Here is an 18,852-nt window from a genome sequence, read left to right as displayed (position 1 = left end):
TTAATGTCCTTAGCCCATTTTAAAATAAGATTTGGGTTTTTTTTGTTTTTTTTAAAAGATGACTGGTAAGGGGATCTTAACTCTTGACTTGGTGTTGTCGGCACCACGCTCTCACAAGTGAGCAAACTGGCCATCCCTGTATAGGGATCTGAACCCATGGCCTTGGTGTTATTAGCCACCATACTCTCCTGAGTGAGCCACGGGCTGGCCCTTATTTGGTTTTTTTGCTATTGAGTTGTGAGTATTCTTTATATATTTTGGAGAGTAACTCCTTATCAGATATATAGTTTGCAAATATTTTCTCCCAATCTCTAGGCTGTCTTTTCATTTTGTTGTTTCTTTTGCTGTGCAGAAGCTTTTTAGTTTAATATAGTCTTACTTATTTTTGCTTTTTGTTGCCTAAACTTTTGGTGTAATATCTTAAAAAAAAAAAAAATCATTGCCAAGGCCAAAATCAAGGAGCTTTTCTCTATTTTTCCTTCTAGTTTTCCAGTTTCAGGTCTTACATTAGGTCTTTAATCCATTTTGAGTTAGTGTGTATGATATAATGGTCCAGTTTCATTCTTTTGCATGTGGATATCCAGTTTTCCCAACATAATTTATTGATGAGTCTTTCCTTTTCCCATTGTGTCTTCATGATGGCCTGGTGGAAAATTAGTTGACTGTGGTATATGATCTTTTCTAATTGCAGTTCACAAAGTTCAGAACTTGCACGGTTTTGTTATTGCCTAACCTATTAAGACATCGTCCCTGTCACCAACTTCTAACCACTCCCATCTACTCCTTTACACTACTGGCAGAGTTATGACTCTTAGAGATCTGATGCCATAAAGAACCAAAAACATTTAGTGGCTTCTTCCTCCCCACAATATTCAAAATTGTGTCCATTCTCTAACAGGGCACTCTAGGACAACCAGCTGAGCTTTTCAACCAAATCTCCATTTTATCTCTTTTGTTTTAGACACAGATTATATGCTATTCCTCAAGAATGTCCAGCACTTTCCTGCCTCAATCTTATGCATGAAAAATCTTCCCCAATCTTCAAGATCCAGCTCAAACACTGCTTCCACAAAATCTTTTCAGAACACCTAATCAAAACTCACTATTTTCTTATTTGCATTCTCATTGGAGTTGTGTGTAATTCTAACAGAGCACCGAAGTCTGCCTATTTGTTATCATAGCTATGTGATACATGTTCGAATATCCTTAAGGATGCTGAGCACTTTTAGGATATATTTATATCTTGAAATGTGCAAAATGTCTACCTAATAAATGTTTAGTTAGGTGAAAGAGCTGAGTAGAACAATACTTTTATGCACACATACTCTCCAAATTAATTCACAATTTATCTACTAACCTCATAATTTTCTACTTCTCCATCTTCCACATCCAATTCAAAACTGAAAGTTGGACCCACTGCAGGTGGCACCGGAAGCATTGATCTGCAGTGAAAACAACCATACTAGCATTGATATGTTAGTACATTAATTCAATGAACAGGACAGGAAGGACAAGGTAAGTGCTACAAAGGTGAAAAATGGTCAGTGTTAATCAATGCCAACCCTTTAAAAAGACTGACTTTACTAGTAATGAAGGAAATAATCAAAATGAAGCAGGTTTTCCAAAACTCACCACCTTGGGATGAGTCTCATGAACTCAATGTCAAAATCTTGTTCTCAAGATAAATATATAATGTACATAGAACTGCTGATTTATTGATTAATGTATAATCTGCTGGTTTTGAATAAGTCATTTAAATATTGTTAAGAACAGCTGAAGGCTGAAGCTTCTGCTTCAGGTTGCATTTAGTTGCTTTTGGCTCCCATGCTGTAATCAGTAACCAATGATTGTGATTTTTTGTTCTGTAAGAAAAGGAAAACCGTACTTGAAGCTTTCCTGCTCCCTTTCAAAACTCCCCTATAAAATGCCTCTGCTTGTAGCAGACTTTGGAGCACTTTCCAAATCTGTTGGTTAGTGTTTCCCTGGTTGATCCTCACATTTGGTTCCCAATAAACTTCTCTAAAAGGCTTTTGCCTCAACAGCCTTAATTTCAGTTAACAACTAGCAAGAAATAATAAAAAACTGACAGTAAAAACACACTATTTAAGAGAGCATTAAAAAAACTCGGATAAATTTAACAAAATGTACAGAAGACCTATACAATAAAAACCGAAAAAGTATTGCTAGGATAACTTAAAGACGAATAAATAGAAATATACCATGTAAGCGGACTAAAAGACTCAATATTATTAAGATGTTGATATTCCCTCAAATTGATCTACAGATTACATGCAATCCCTACCAAAACTCCAGCAAGCTTTCTTTGTAGTAGAAATTGACATGCTGACTTTAAAATTTATATGGAAATACAAAAGACCTTAAATAAAAACATTTCAATAACAAAGTTAGGAGACTTACACTAGCTAATTTTGAGAGAAAAATAGAGAGGGGGGGAAAAAAAGGAAAAAGAAAGAGGAAAAAAGAGAGATAAAACCATCAAATTAGTGTGATACAGGCACATGACCTTCTAGTATAAAGACTACATTTTTTAGAAGAAAACCCTATAATTATATAGACCTGTAACTAAATTCTGGCCAATGAAATATAGGGAGAAGATATATGCAACTTCTAGGAAATATCCTTGAGAGGAGAAAGTAGGCAGAAGAATTCATTTTCATTTTTGCCAGCTGGAACATAGACATGATGGCTCGAGCCCAAGGAACTGTCTTAGATCATGTAGAGGAAGTCATAATATTTTGAGGATGTTAGAACCATTCCTCATAGTCACAAGGCTAACAAACCATCCTTGAACTACTATTTCTAGGCTTTACTATGTGACAGAAATAAAGAACTATCATGTTTAACCCATGGATGTTTCTGTTACAGACAAACTGAATCCTAACAGAGTAGTTCTAAGACACAGAAATAACTTTTCCTTTTCTCCAAAAGAAACAGTATCGAAAAGTGGATAATCAAAAGTGGCAGCAAGTAATGCCATCTGTAAAAGAGGCAAAAATCTTAAACTTTTCTGCCTTTTGATTTGTTAAATCTATTTTCTTTTTTTTCTTCTCGTGACCGGCACTCAGCCAGTGAGTGCACTGGTCATTCCTATATAGGATCCGAACCCGCGGCGGGAGAGTCGCCGCGCTCCCAGCGCAGCACTCTACCAAGTGCGCCACGGGCTCGGCCCTGTTAAATCTATTTTCTGGCTCACAGGTTTCTTCCTTCCCCACTTCTCCCATGTCCTTGCTCTTCTCTTTCACTCTTAACTGGTTCCACCACCTCAACCCTTTAAGTTAAAAAAAAAAAAACAACTAACATACCCTAAGTTATAGACCACACTGAAGACATGTATAAAAAAATTCTCAAGGGTTTCAAAATTCAGAAATCACTAAAATAAGAAAGAAAAAACTTACAATACATATGGTAGTAAGCTGGGATGATAAGGGGGAGGTGGTATTGGCTGCTGGGATCGATATCTACTACGTCCTGTGAGCCTCCGAGGCATAAATGGAGGATAAGGCTGTAGAGGGAAAATGTTAAAAGGTTTTAAGATCTTTCTACACTTACAATCTATCAAATACTCTCTTGTTTTTTAAAAAACGTAGAAAGTAGTTTATTGTTCAAGTGGTATTTAGTATTTCTTAAACGTTAACAATAGAGATGCAACCAGTTTAAAACATACATTATGGTGTATTTCTAAATATAATTTTCCAACTAAATGCTTTCAAGAATACATGTAAAACTAAACATGTTACATTATGGTGTATTTCTAAATATAATTTTCCAACTAAATGCTTTCAAGAATACATGTAAAACTAAACATGTTGAGAGTTATACTGAAACAACTCAGAACAAGTAAGTTCTCAAAGCAAGTAATAAATTAATATAATATATAAAAACTTACTACTCCAAAGGACACCTCCTGATGCAAAGGATCATGTGTTAAGAACTGCAAAGGAGCTGATGGAGGTAATGTTGGGGGATGGGCTGATGGAGGGTAAGTAAAACCTCCTACTGGAAGATGTTCTCCTAAGAGTTCCACTTCATTTTCTATCCTTTGCAGAGGCTGAAGAGAAAAAACAAAATTAATATACTTCCAGTGTGCTTTATAATAATCAAAAATAAAAGAACCCAAAATGTCTTTAAGGAAATACATTTTTTGATGTTCACACCGATCTAAAATTCATACAGATGGACATATAGACTACATGAAAATCTTCCTACCTTTAATTTCAATAAGGAAATCTCTGAAACATATTAAACATTTCCATTATCTATTACAGCATACATTTCTTTTACTATTTGAACCCTCTCTTAAAATGAGAAGGGAAGACAAAAAGTAATCTAGTAAATCAACGTGAAAGTTAAATTTATGTTTTTTAGTCATGGCACCCTGACCTACTCTACTGAAAGATTTTCAAGCACTTAACCTTTCACAGATGAAACAGAACATGGTGTGTATTTATAAATCAGAAACAAGGCTAAATAGGATAAGGAACAGGAGGCTGTAGCTGTAGTAGAAAGATTATGGGCTTTGACATTAGACAGAGTCCTGGCACTGTCACCAATCAACCATGTGACTTTTAGATAAATTACTTAATCTGAACCTCAGTACTGTCATCTATAAAACTGACATGTTCATAGTCTGTTTCAAAAGTGTGTTATGAACACTGATATATATGTAGTCTATATGTCCACCTGTATGTACACAAAGAACATAGTGCTATGCAAAGCACACAGCATGTTTTTTTAAAAAAAACAACAGTTTATTGAGATATAATTCACACACTAGGGATACAATTCAATGGATTTTTAGTATATTCAGAGTTACACCAACCATCACCACAGTCTAATTTCAGAATATTTTTATTGCCCCAAAAAGAAACCCAATATCCATTAGCAGTCATTACTATTTCCACCTAGTCCTCCCCAAGCTACTGTTTCTATGTATTTGCCTATTTTGGATATTTCATATAAATGGAATCACACAACATGTAGCCCTTGTGTCTAGCTTCTTTAGTTTAGCATGTTTTCAAGGTTCATCCATCTCTTGTGAATTGTATCAATACTTCATATCTTTTATGGCTGAGTAATATTCCATTGTATAGATAAGCCATTCTTTGTTCATCTGTTCATCAGTTGAACATTTAGATTATGTCCACTTTACAGCTGTTAGGAATAATGCTGCTAGGAACATTTGTGTACACAGGTTTGTGTTGATGTTTTCAATTCAATTCTCTTGGGCACATGTATTTTTAAATGTTAGTTTGACTTCCTTCCTCAGTTACAGAATTAACAACACGTTATTCATATATAATAAAATGTTAACACTTTAATTTGGAAGCCTATGCATGCTTGAGAGAAACCACAACTGCTAACACTATGACACCAATGAACGTAAGTCCTGATGATCTGGCTACCGTGACTGGACCTTTCGAAGAATTCCAAAGTTAGAAACAAGTGACAACTTAATTTTGCTTTAAGCTTGAATTCCAGATACTGGAAGCTAAGGAGGAGCAGCATCCTGGCATGAATCCTAGCCTGATTCCAAGAAAAGATTTTCCTGCAGAAAGCTGTTCTAATTTTTCAGATAAGCCAAACTCCTCTCATAATTACTTCTAAAACCTTCAGCAGAGCACCAAAGTAAGTTCATCTTCTTTGGTACCCAGCATGGTGTGTAAATCCTTAGTAAACAATGGTTAGGCTTTACTATAATAAGTCAAGTTTCTTTCACAAAGCTGAAAATCGCCACACTGACAATTTCCACAGGTTATTGCTCCTGTTCCGCCTTAATGCCTATGGTTTATATGCTGAACTAGGTCTGTAAAAAAAAACACTGGGCCTTTTTCCCATGCCTTTCTTAGCACTTATATAGTATTTACCTCCCCGAGCCCTCCAAAATAATATGCCTCTCACAGTCTCAGGACAAAATTAAATATGTTAATTATAGACTATCTTATTTCTTTTCATCAGAACGTAGTGGAAAAATAGGCCTTCAAAAAAAAAAATAGGCCTTCAGAGAAAAAAAGGTTCAGAAAGGATAATTTACTTGCCGAAATGAATATAAATATTATTCCAACGAGCATAAATAATTTCATAGTATTTTCATTTTCCAATTTAGAAATATGTAAAAAGAAAAAACCAGTAGAACTAAATAGGATTTTTTCTTCAGATTTAAGAAACCAGAATAATTCAAGGTAAATATTTTTATACTAATTTGTATGTTTGTGGATTCCTTTAATTCTTTTAAAAACCACAAGAATGCCTAAGTTATAGTGTTTAAATGACAATAACTTACATCTACTAAATTAATCTGCCTGATCTAAACATTCTGGGAAAATTAAAGACAAAAGAGTAGAGATACCTACCGATCGTGACTGCTGTGTTTGGAAAGGGACAAACTGGCCTGGTGGTGGCAAATGCGGAGGGTGATGGGGAGAAAGGTGAGGAGGATGTATAAGAAATGGATCACTAGAAATAAGGGGTGGGAATGCAGCATATGGTACTGGTAAGTGCTGAACTGAACATGCCTGAAGCATCTGTAAGAGAAACCATTATTTTTTGGTTAAAAATACCAGAATATATAGTTAATTTTTTAAAAAAAAGATACAGTAAGCTTAAAATTTGCCATTGTCACACCTCCAAATCATACAAAAATGTTTTTAATAATTCATATATTAACAATTAAATAGTAGTGTATTTTTGATCTACTAATAAAGTACTGGTAACTAGTAATTATTGTGCATTTTATATAGTTTGTACACATCAATCAAAATACCTAACTTTAGCCTTTTCACACCCATGAAATTGGGCAGGGGGGAATGCTACATAGAAAAGGAACCTCCTGCTAGTTGATTTAAGATGTAGCAGATACTACTGCTATTCCAAGAAACTCTCCTTTTCAATCTTGTAGAAATTTTTTTTTGAGGATTTTAATAAGAACACAACTCAAAACTTGCCTTATGATCTTTTAGTATTTTAGTTGGCAAATTTAGCACAATGGTTCTATTATTGAGAAACCATGCTTGGATAAATTAATCTCTTAAATTGGTTGGTATTTGTATATGCATGTTTGTTTTAATCTCACATTCAGACCAGGGTATTAGAGTTCTATTTAGATTTTGCCAAGTGCTTTCCTTTGAAGATATAAACTGACCTTAGATAAGGCATTTAAATCCTCTGGATTTCAATGCCCTCATTTGTGAAAGGAGGCTGGACTGGAAATTGGTAGATTAAGAGATAAGTTTTGATAATTCTTGTAATAATTTCAAACTTTTTCATTATTATTATATCTGTGATCAGAGATCTTTGATGTTACTACTGTAATTGTCTTGAAGTGCCATGAACCATGCCCATATAAGATGGCAAAGTTAGTAAGTGTGTGTTTTCTGACTGCTCCACTGGCTGGCCATTCCCTAGTCTCTCTTCCTCTCCTTGGGGTCTCCCTATTCCTTAAGACACAACAATATTGAAATTAGGCCAATTAATAACCCTACAACGGCCTCTAAATCTAAGTGTTCAAGTGAAAGGAAGAGTTGCACAACTCTCATTTTAAATCAAAAGCTAGAAATGATTAAGCTTAGTGAGGAAGGCATGTTGAAAGCTGAGATAAGCCTAAAGCTCGGCCTCTTGCAACAGTTAGCCAAGTTGTGAATGCAAAGGGAAAGTTCTTGAAGGAAATTAAAAACGCTATTCCAGTGAACATAAAAATATTAAGAAAGAGAAACAGCTTTATTGCTGATATGGAGAAAGTTTTAATTTTCTGGATAGATGATCAAGACAACAACATTTTCTTAGACCAAAGCCTAATAATCCAGAGCAAGGCCCTAACTCTCTTCAATTCTATGAAGACTGAAAGAAGTGAGGGAGCCACAGAAGAAAAGTCTGAAGCTATCAGAGGTTAGTTCATGAGGTGTAAGGAAAGAAGCCAACTCCATAACATGAAAGTGTAAAGTAAAGCAGCAAGTACTGATGTAGAAGCTGTAGCAAGTTAACCAGAAGGTCTAACTAAAGATCAGTGATGAAGGCAGCTACACTGAACAGATTTTCATTACAGACAAAACAGCCCTCTATGTATTAGAAGAACATGCCAGCTAGGACTTTCATAGCCAGAGAGAAGTAAATGCCTGGCTTCAAAGCTTCAATGGACAGGCTGACTCTTATTGGGGGCCAATGCAGTTGGTGACTTGAGTTGAAGACAATGCTCATTTACCATTTTGAAAATCCTAGGGCCCTTAAGAATTACGCTAAATCTACTCTGCCTGTCCTCTAGAAATGGAACAACAAAGCACGTCTATTTACAGCATGGTTTACTGAGTATTTTAAGCCCACTGTTGAGACCTACTCTCAGAAAAAAATGATTCCTTTCAAAATATTACTGCTTATTGACAATGTACCTAGTCACCTAAGAGCTCTGGTGATGTACAAGGAGACTAATGTTTTCATGACTGCTAACACAACATCCATTCTGCAGCCCACAGATGAAGAAATAATTCAACTTTCAAGTCTTATTTAAGAAATACATTTCATAAGGCTATAGCTACCATAGACACTGATTCCTCTGATGGAACCGGGCAAAGTAAATTGAAAACCTTCTAGAAAGAACTCATCCTAGATGCCATTAAGAGCATTTGTGTTCATAATGGGAACACAACATGGGAGGAGGTCAAAATATCAACATAATAGGAGTTTGAAAGAAGTTAATTCCAACCCTCATGGATCACTTTGAGGGGTTCTAGATTTTAGTAGAGGAAGTAACTGCAGATGTGGTGGAAATAGCAAGAGAACTACAATTAGAAGTGAAGCCTGAAGATGAGACTGGATTGCTGCAATCTCATAATAAAACTTTAACAGATAGGAATTGCTTCTTATGGATGAGTTGGAAACTACTACTGGTGAAGATGCTGTGAACCTTGTTGAAATCACAACAAAGGACTTAGAGCATTACATAAATTTAGTTGATAAAGCAGTGGTAGGGTGTGAGAAGACTGACTCCAATTTTGAAAGAAGTTCTACTGTTGGTAAAATGCTATCAAACAGAGAAATGTGTTTCTCTGCGTGTTACAGAGAAATATTTCATGAAAGGAAGAGTCAATCGATGCAGCAAACTTCACTGTAGTCTTATTTTAAGAAATTGTCAAGGCTACCCCAATCTTCAGCAACCATCACCCTGATCAGATGGAAGCCATCAACATCTAGGCAAGACCCTCCATCAACAAAAAGATTAGGAGTAAATGAAGGCTCAGATGATCATTAGCATTTTTTAGCAATAAAGTATTTTTTAACTTAAGGTATGTATTTTTTTAAGATATAATGCTACTGAACACTTAACAGACTGCAGTACAGTATAAAGTAACTTTAAAAAAAAAAAAAAAAAGATAACCAGTAAGGGGATCTTAACCCTTGACTTGGTGTTGTCAGCACCACGCTCTCCCAAGTGAGCTAACTGGCCATCCCTATATATAGGGATCCGAACGCATGGCCTTGGTGTTATCAGCACCACACTCTCCCAAGTGAGCCACGGGCCAGCTAAAGTAACTTTTACACGCACTGGGAAACCAAAAAATTTGTGTGAGTTGCTTTATTGCAATATTGGCTTTATTGTGGATGTCTGAAACTGAACCTGCAATATCTCCAAGGTACGCCTCTATGTATGATTTAATTAATGTAAAAATATATCAAATTTTAAAGATAATTTTATTAAATGATTACTTTAAAGATGTTGAGATTTCTGTTGCAATAAAATTGCCCTTTTACTTGGAAGTGAAGCTACAAAGACAAGTCTCTTTAATTTTGTTTGTGTATAGTGCACTTAGCTATTCTAAAGAGGGCTTTTTGAGTCATAAATTACAAAACCAAAGGAGAACAAAGGCACACACTTACTGGAGGAGGCACACTACAGACAGGGAGGTGTTGTCCACTGAAAACCACAGAGCATCCTGGGACCTGTTGTGTACTGCAAGCAGGGATATGCTGGCCAGTGCAGAGTGGAATCCCATGTGGTGCCACTGTTGTTACTGTATAAGAAACAGGGACTGTGCCTTGATGGAGCTATTAGGAAAGAAAAATAGAACTTCAGCCATTTGGATAAAATGTTAACTATTAAAAAATGAATATTTGGTCATTTACCGATTCCCTTCTCAGCTGCAGATTTTCACAATGTACCTTTCCAACAGTTTCAACCAGAATATTCGTTGTCTTTGTATAGGAAAGCTGACTATTTCAAGAGTGCATACAACCCCTGCAGAAATGGGACTAATCTCTTCCCTCAAAGAGACCCGAAATGCCCAGGAGAATAACACATGGCTATTAACTCTTATGGCCTGCCTTACAGAGCAGAAAACTTTTCTAAAAAGGAAATTTTTCGAAAAGTGAAAGCTTGTACCTTCCAATACTAGTCACATTAAACAGAAAAAAAATCTCTATCATCTCTTTCCCTCCTGGCCAATTTTATTGTCATCCTACCCACCCCAAGGCAAATACTGTTAGTAACATATCCTTCTAGCTCCTTCTCCATGTGCACACAAACATATACAAGCATGATTACACATAAATTGTTGTCATGTTTATTTGTTTTCTTAACAAATGAAATCTTTGTTTTTTCACTTAATATTGCAACTTTTTCACTTAATATTGTATTACAAACTGTTTCAAGACAGACATTTCAAGCACACCTCCTTAACAGTCCATAACAACATATCATATATTAATGGATCTTCAAGTTGTTTTCACTGTTTTGCCAATACAAATACAATAGTAAAAAGTATCACTGAACATATATCCTTACCTATTAATTTATCTCAGGGATTACTGGGTAAAGAAATGAATGTATTTTAAACTTTTAACAGATATTGGCAAATCACCTTCAAAAGGCTGGATGGAGTAAGTCACACTTCCAAGAGTAACATATGAGGGCCCATTTCCTAGCATCTCTACTCAGAGTAGATGTATTTGCATTACAAGCATGTTTACCTACCTGAAGAGTAAAAAAAAACAGTACCAGCATGCTTGCTTTAAATTTGCATTTCTCTGATTAAAGAGGCTGAAGATCTTTTTTTTGTTTTTGGTGGCTGGCTGGTATGGGGATCTGAACCCTAGACCTAGGTGTTAGAACACAGTGCTCTAACAAACTGAGATAAACCAGCCAGCCTGAACATCTTTGAACATAGTTTATTAACCATTTAGATATTCTTCCCTGTAAATAATCTATATCCTTTGCCCACTGCTCATAGTCTACTAGGGCTATTATACACAACCATCTGTAGTTTTGTTTTTTATTTAAGAGATATAAATCTATTGCTTGACATGCACAACAAAAATATTTTCCCAGTCTATGTTTTATGTTTTGATTAAACTCTTCATTTTATATTTTTGTCTTTCATGATCTCAAATTTTTTGATTGTAGGCAGCTTTTGGGTTTTCCTTTACTGATGAGTTTATACTCATATGCTCCCAAATTTTCTAATACTTTTAAAAAAGATATATAATTTATACTCCAACTAACATTTTTGTTCATAGTGTGAAGTACGGCTCTAATTTTTCTTACACAGAGACAGACAATTATACCTGATCCATTCCATCCTCTTTCTTCTAAACTGAAATACCATTTTTTCCATTCAGTAGGTTCCCACATATTCCTGGATCTATTTCATGCCAATTGCATGCTGTTTTTATTACAGTATCCTACTAGAATAGTTAGTATCTGGTAAGACAAATTCTTCTCCCTTCTCACCATACTTTCTTTTTATTTTTTGGCCATTTTCACACATTTTTTCTTGTATAAACTCCAATAATTTTAACCAGTTACATAATCCACTGGTATTGTAATGACATTAAATTTTATATTATTTTACAAAGAATTCAATAGTAAGCTTTTTCATCCAGGTACATTATGCCACTATCTATGTTCAATACCACAGTTCTGTCTTTGAACAAGAAATTAGTTTTCTTCATAAAGATATATTATTCTTATTAAATTTATTCCTCAAAGTTCTTTTATAAATAAAGTTTGTGGTTTTGCTATATTGTCCAATAGGTTATTTTTCTCTACCTGCATGCCAAATTGGTTAGTGTTAGTACTAAGGTACTGATTTTTATTTATATCTTCAATCTGGCAACCTGATTAGAATCTCTTTCCTTTCCTAGGTATACAATTATATCTAAGATTCAACCCAATTATTTACTTTTGTCTTCTAGTAATCTAGAACCTTCAAAAATAATATTCATAGGCACCTATCTTATATCTGATTTGAATGGAAACATATGCTGAATTTTACCAATAAAAGTTAACTACTGACTTCTGATAGTTTTTGTCATACTTAAGTACCATATTTTACTGGACCTAAGATGTCACTGATTGCATGACAATTTTTTCATGTTCTAAGAAAAATACTATCAATTTACCAATACCATGCTTTATCATTTAGAAATTTTATATTGATAAATTTATTAAAGTACTTTAGTTGGGATCATATAACACGAGTATATTCAGAGAAAATATTAGGACTAACCACTTTATTTCACTTATATTTCTTCATTTTCAGAGTCTGACTCTGCTGAATCACTTTTCATATCAGTGTCACCGTCTGGTTTTTCCACAAGAGGTTTAGTGCCACCAAGAGGCTTGGTGATACAGCATTTCTTGAAACAATCCATAAAAGAAACAAAGTGGTGCTAGATTTTTAAGTCAGGTTTGTTAATTATGTAGAGCTGGTCTACTTTTGACGCCTGCTTGGAGAATAATGTTAACTCACCCCTCCCTCCACCTCCTAAACACATTTATTTAATCCTTATGGGTTTAACTGCAAAAGATCTGATGTTGGCACATGCACAAGCAATGACAACTGTGTTACAACTGCTGCTTGGCTAACACCAAGACTGAGATGCCATCAATTGTGAGAAGCACCCCAACTTCAGAGATTTAAAAATATGAACATTGCACGTTTTGGAATCAATGAAATATAGTAGTTTCCTATTTCTTTTTAAAAAATTTATTATGAAATACGCGGCAAAATACATAAAGCATGAACATCAAGACTACAAAAAAATCATCAAATGAATACTCATGTAACCATCACCTAGGTCAATAAACAGAACATTACTGCCAAGACAACCAAGGAGCCCCCTAAGGAATCCTTCCTGGTTAAAATGACCTCATAGCCACTTCCTGATCCCCTATGCCAAAGGAACCATTATCCTGACTTCTGTGATAATCATTTCTTTTTTTTTTCCTGTACCACTAAAGCATGAACCCCAACCTAGTCTTTTGTTGGTTAAATGTCTTTTCATTGTCTTCATGGTGATTTTTGATGAATACAAGAAATTTCCTAAAAACTGATATAGAAAGCTACTACAAGCATCCCTTATCTAAAATACTTGGGACCAGACGTATTTTGGGTTTCGGATTTTTTAGGATTTTGGAATATTTGCAGAATACATACTGGTTGAGCATCCTTAATCCTAACATCCAAACTGCACTCAAAAAGTTTCAGATTTTAGAACATCTCAGATTACCAGATTAGAAATGCTAAACACAATACAATCCTGCATAAACTTTTTTTGTTGATATGTGCACTCAATTCTCCTGAGTACACCTAAAACAAAATTGCTGAATTACAGGGTAGAGGTATGTCTGAAATGATTAAAAAAACTGCCAACAGGTGGCTAGCTTGTTAGCTCAGTTGGTTAGAGAGCAACCTTGTATCACCAAGGTCAAGGGTTTTGCTTCCCCATACCAGCCAGCCTTAGCTGCCAGAAAAATAAATAAAAATTACTCAACAGTTTCCCAAAGCGATATGCTGCTTTTTACTTCCAACAGCAATGGAACTGTTGATCTTTTTCATCTTAGTCCCCCTGGTGACTATCTTATCAAGATTTTACTGCATGTTTTCCTGATGAGCATCTTTTAACACGCTCAGTAGCCTTTTGTATGTTTTTTGTGCTTGCCAAGTGCTTGTTCAAGTCTTTTGCCCATTTAAAAACTGGATTTCTTTTTCTTTTTAATTCTTATGAGTGTCCTTATGTTCTGGATGCTAGTACTTTCTCAGATACAGTACTGCTGAATATTTTCTTCCAGGCAGTGGCTTCCTTTTTCACCTTTTAAATATTTTTAGATGACCATAAATTTTTATCCAAATGAATGTACAGTTGGTTTCTGTACCATTACAAAAAACAGACCTTTCTTTCCCTCCTTGAATACTTTTGGCACCTTCGTCAAAAATTAAGTGACCAAAATACGTTTGTCCATTTCTGACAATGTACACATAAATTATTTTAAATATAATTTATCAACAATTCTCTGTAGAGTAAGTGCTTTTCTGTCTTACATAAAAAAGCCTTCCCTACTAAAGGTCATGAAGCTATTCCTATGTTCCTTTTTAAAAGCTTATAGTTTTGCCTTTAACTTATAAGTCTTCAATCCACCTAGAACTGACTTTTGTGACTAGTATGAGGTAAAGTTTTATGTTTTTATTTGGATTCCCAATTGTCCCAGCATCATTTATTAAAAAATTCTATCATCTTCCAATCATCTACAGAATTCATAAGAGTGTGGGTTTATATTCTATGTCATTAGTCTATTTGACTATGCTGGCACAGATCCCTTCAGTACTACAGCTTTATAATAAACCCTAATTAATTGGAAGAGCTACTCTGCCCACCCTGTTCTTCCTTCAGAATTACAGAACAGTGGTTTTCTAATTGTAGTGTGCATTAGAATCACCTAGAGGGCTTATTAAAACAGATCGCTGGGTCCCACACCCAGAGTTCCTGATTCAGTTAAGTGCAGTGTATAGTCCCAGAATTTGTGTTTAACAAATGCCTCATGATGTGCTGCTGCTGATCAGCTAATTCAGGTCATACTGTGAAAACCACCCGGTCTAGACTCTAGACCATGTTGTCAATAGGGCAATTATTCCTTAAAGGGACAAAAAATGAAAATTTTAGGTTTGTGGACCATCCTGGTTTCTGGACATGGCTTATCATAGATAAACAAATGGGCATGGTTGTGCTCCAAAAAAACTTTATAAAAATAACCAGCCGTAATTTGCTTTCTCCTATTGATTACTCCAGGTCCTATAAATTGACACAGAAATCGCAGAAATAACTTCTCAAATCATTTCAAAAATCTACTAAAAATGTATTTGGTATTAAAATAATTCTATATTTCCTATCTATCAGTTTTGAGAACTTACACAGCTTTTACAAAATTGGATCTTTCAAGTCAAATCTCTCATCATTTAAACAGGTTTTCTTTAAACTTCCTCAATAATGTTTTATAATCTTCTACACAGAGGTCTTGAACCTCTTTTGTTAAGACTGATTCTTCTTTCATATTACTTTGATTTTTCAGTGGTACTTTTTCTTTGAACCTCCATATCCATCACCCAGCCCCCCCCAACCATTAAACCATAGCCAATCTACTCCATCTCCTGTACTTTGTTGAGGTAAACCCCAGGAACCCACCATTTGAAAAACACAGCAGTACACATTTCTAAAAAATAAAGACACTTAAAATAACCACAACAGGGGACTGGCTGGTTAGCTCAGCTGGTTAGAGCACTGTGTTTTAACACCAAGGTCAGGGGTTCAGATCCCCATACTGACTAGCTGCCAAAATAAATAAAAAGGATTAAATAGACCTCAATTCATGAAAGTCTCCTCTTGACTTTATATAAAAAATAAATAACCACAACAGCATTATTATATTTTTTAAAGTTTTTAAAAATCAAATATACAATCTTAAAATTTTTATTAGAAATTTCCCCTTTTTTAAGGCCGGCCTGTGGCTCACTTGGGAGAGTGTGGTGCTGACAACACCAAGTCAACGGTTAAGATCCCCTTACCAGTCAAAGAAGTTTTTTCCTTTTTCTTAGGATCCCCAAAATAGTTTACATATTGCAATTGATTGGCACATCTCTCTTAATTTACAGTTGCCACTTGCATCCTCACTGCCATTGCCACTGTTTCTCTGTTGAAGAAACTGAGTTGCTAAACGTAAATATATCTTTTAAAAAGTTTTTCATTTTCTGCTTGATTCTGGTAAAGAAACACAACTGACTGTTGTATGTTCATTTCTATAACCTATTAATCTGTTCAATTCTTAGTTCTAACAATGATTTAAAATGTTTTGGGATTTTCATTCATATGATCATTTCAACTTCAAATATTGATGGCATTATTTTGTTCTTTTCCTATTCTTAAACACTTTTTTTTTTTTTTTTTGCCTTATGTCCTGGCTTAACCTCCAGAACGATACTGAATAGATGTGGTGATAGTGATCATACTGGTTTATTTCCTGTGTTGCAGGAAAGTGTTCAAAGTTCCACTATTAAATGGTGTTTGAAGTAGATTATCTGAATTCACTGTAGGTCTGTTTCTGTTGGTTTTCATTTATAGACATTCTTTGTGGACTGAGTTAATTTTTTATACTGTTCGCTGTCCTTACAAAATTATTTGGGGGAATTCTTTGAGAGTTAGAATGAAGGCTCCTTCCTCCAGGGAGAATCTGCCTGTTTTTTTAGGCCCCTAGGCCCTTTCAGCCCACATACTTTAAACTAATTTCACTGATGTGAATTTGGGCTACAAATTTGCTCCCGGTCACTCTAATCCTGGGGATACAGCTCTTTAAGGGGCTTTCTTTATGTAGAAAGGGTCTCCTACGTAGGAAGGGACTCCTTAAACTTAAGTGGTCTTTCTGTCCTCTTTGCCTACTGATAGACTTAAAACTGAAGTCGAAGTTTGCCCAAATAAACAAATACCCTCAGGACAGAACTAGCATCCCTAGGGTCCCTTAGATTTTGGCTTGACAATTCCTTCTGATTTTTTTTTTTCCCAGCTATTTTGATACTTTTATGTTACTATTAGTATTTTATCTAGCACACTCAGTTGTCCTCAAGCAAAAGGAATGTTACTTTTTCCACTTTAAGAGTTTTTATTAGAAATGATAGTTAAAATTTATAATTTTTGCATTTATTAAAAGTTTTCCTTTGTATTGTTGATGAAACCAATTGCCTTGAAAGATTTCCTAATGTTGAACCCATGCTGTATCGCTACAATAAACTCCAGTATTCTTTTAGTAATTCCAACAGATTAACATCACTGGCTATTTATTATTTAAAACATTTGCATCTGTACTCAAGAGGGAAACTAGTTGACAGCTTTTTTTTTTTTTGTATTGACTATGAGGCTTCATTATTAAGTTTATGCTAACTGCACAAAATGTACTTGGAAGCTTTCTATTTTTTTCTATAATCTGGAATAGTTTAAATTGGAATTATCACTTCTTTAAAGGTCAGAAAAGAATTCAGATATACTTTCTAGAGACAAAGATTTTTTTTTTTATGATGCTTTCATTTCTGCCGTGGCTATTGGTCTGTTCAGGTTTTCTTCTTGAGTTGTTCTGGCTATTTACATATGTAATTTTTTCATTTCTCAATATGTAGACCCAACATATAACATTACATTAATGAGACCTCAGGTTTTTCTAAATACAACCTTTGTCTGTTCTTTCTTTGGCTCCATCCCTAAACCCCGTCACCTCCTTTATCCTGCACTTTAGCACCAAGCCTAGTATATACTTCTCCATATTTTTCTGTGTTCGTATAGCCCTATGCATACATACATAATTAATCATTATGTTTTACAAAATAGGAGTTTGTAAACACTTTTCTCCATTTTGCTTTTCTTGCTCATAATGAGGGGAAAAAATTATTCCTTTCCATGTTTTATATCCATTACTACATTACCTTAGTGCATTTGGTAAAGTTTCTTAGACTACTTTAAATAAAAATAAACAGAGCAAGCATCTCTCTAGTTGTTGATTTGGATATCACTGATTAGGATTTTTGCTGTTAGTTTTATCTATTATATTTAAGAAAAGAGAACTCTAATAAAATAGAACAATTCTAACTGCCTATGATGGCATAGCTGCAAAAGTCATGTCAGCAAACTTTCTTAACTGAGGTAGGTCACCTTTTCCTCAATCTTCCCACACTGCACTTCTAAATCACTCCGAACTCTCCAGAGAACAAGGGACACTCCTTTGTGAGACCAACTCAATAGCTGATATGGTTTTCTATCATTTTTTGATGCAATACATAAGTTTATATATTAAACTTTCCTCTCTTCCTTGGAATAAATCTTATTTGGTCATGGGTATTATTATTTTGATATGTTACTAAATTGTATTTTCTAAACACTTATTTACAAATTCTTCATGTAATTTATTTACTTATTTTTAATTTTTATTGAATCAAAATTGGTTTTACATATTTGGGGGGTTGAACATTGAGATATGTTGATCAAATCAATATTACTAGCATATATATTGTTACAAATTGTAATTACTCTCTATGCCCCTCGTCCAATCTCTCCTCATCCCCCTCTCTCCCCTCCCCGCTCTAATTACCCTAGATTTCTTCTCTCCTTCTGAAAGAATAATGGTTACTCTGCTGATGTGTTGCCTAGATGATCTGTCCAATGCTGAGAGGTATGATCAGGTCCTCCAATATTATCATAGAGCAGATGCTTCTTCTGTCACTCTGAAACGGGCTTTGTGGAGAGAGACATCCTCTTCTTTATCTCTGCTGGTGACTCTCCTTGTGTCAATGCATTCCAGTGGTTGGCAGACCATCTGCACGGTGGTTGTGGCATCTAGCCACTTTTGCGGTGGCCATGGTTATTGTGGTGGCTGTGGTGGGCCACCCACATGGAGGTGATGTTTTTGGCATGCTCCTTGGTGCTGGCAGTGTGCATGTCTGGTCCCTGGCTCCATGCCTCAGGACCTGAGTGGGCCCTGAGGCACTGGCACAGTATGCCTGGATGTGGGAGGGGGGTCCGGTCCCCTTGTCC

At 35.2% G+C, this 18,852-nt stretch overlaps 1 protein-coding gene across 4 annotated transcripts in view; it reads right to left on the bottom strand.

Moving 5' to 3' along the window:
* RNF38 (ring finger protein 38) overlaps positions 1-18,852 on the bottom strand; it is a 150,168-nt gene that overhangs the window by 12,105 nt on the left and 119,211 nt on the right. For all 4 annotated transcript variants that reach the window (XM_063082296.1, XM_063082295.1, XM_063082297.1 and 1 more), the window contains 5 exons: positions 9,886-10,053; positions 6,372-6,542; positions 3,908-4,069; positions 3,417-3,523; positions 1,358-1,442 (listed from right to left, as the gene is read on the bottom strand). In XM_063082296.1, the coding sequence (XP_062938366.1) occupies positions 1,358-1,442; positions 3,417-3,523; positions 3,908-4,069; positions 6,372-6,542; positions 9,886-10,053 (693 nt within the window). The remainder of the gene's footprint in view (positions 1-1,357; positions 1,443-3,416; positions 3,524-3,907; positions 4,070-6,371; positions 6,543-9,885; positions 10,054-18,852) is intronic.

The sequence above is a fragment of the Cynocephalus volans genome, chromosome 17 (assembly GCF_027409185.1).
Source record: "Cynocephalus volans isolate mCynVol1 chromosome 17, mCynVol1.pri, whole genome shotgun sequence".
In the NCBI taxonomy this organism is placed as follows: domain Eukaryota; kingdom Metazoa; phylum Chordata; class Mammalia; order Dermoptera; family Cynocephalidae; genus Cynocephalus; species Cynocephalus volans.
Note: the sequence above shows the minus strand (reverse complement) of the source record. Positions and strands in the feature narration are given on the sequence as shown.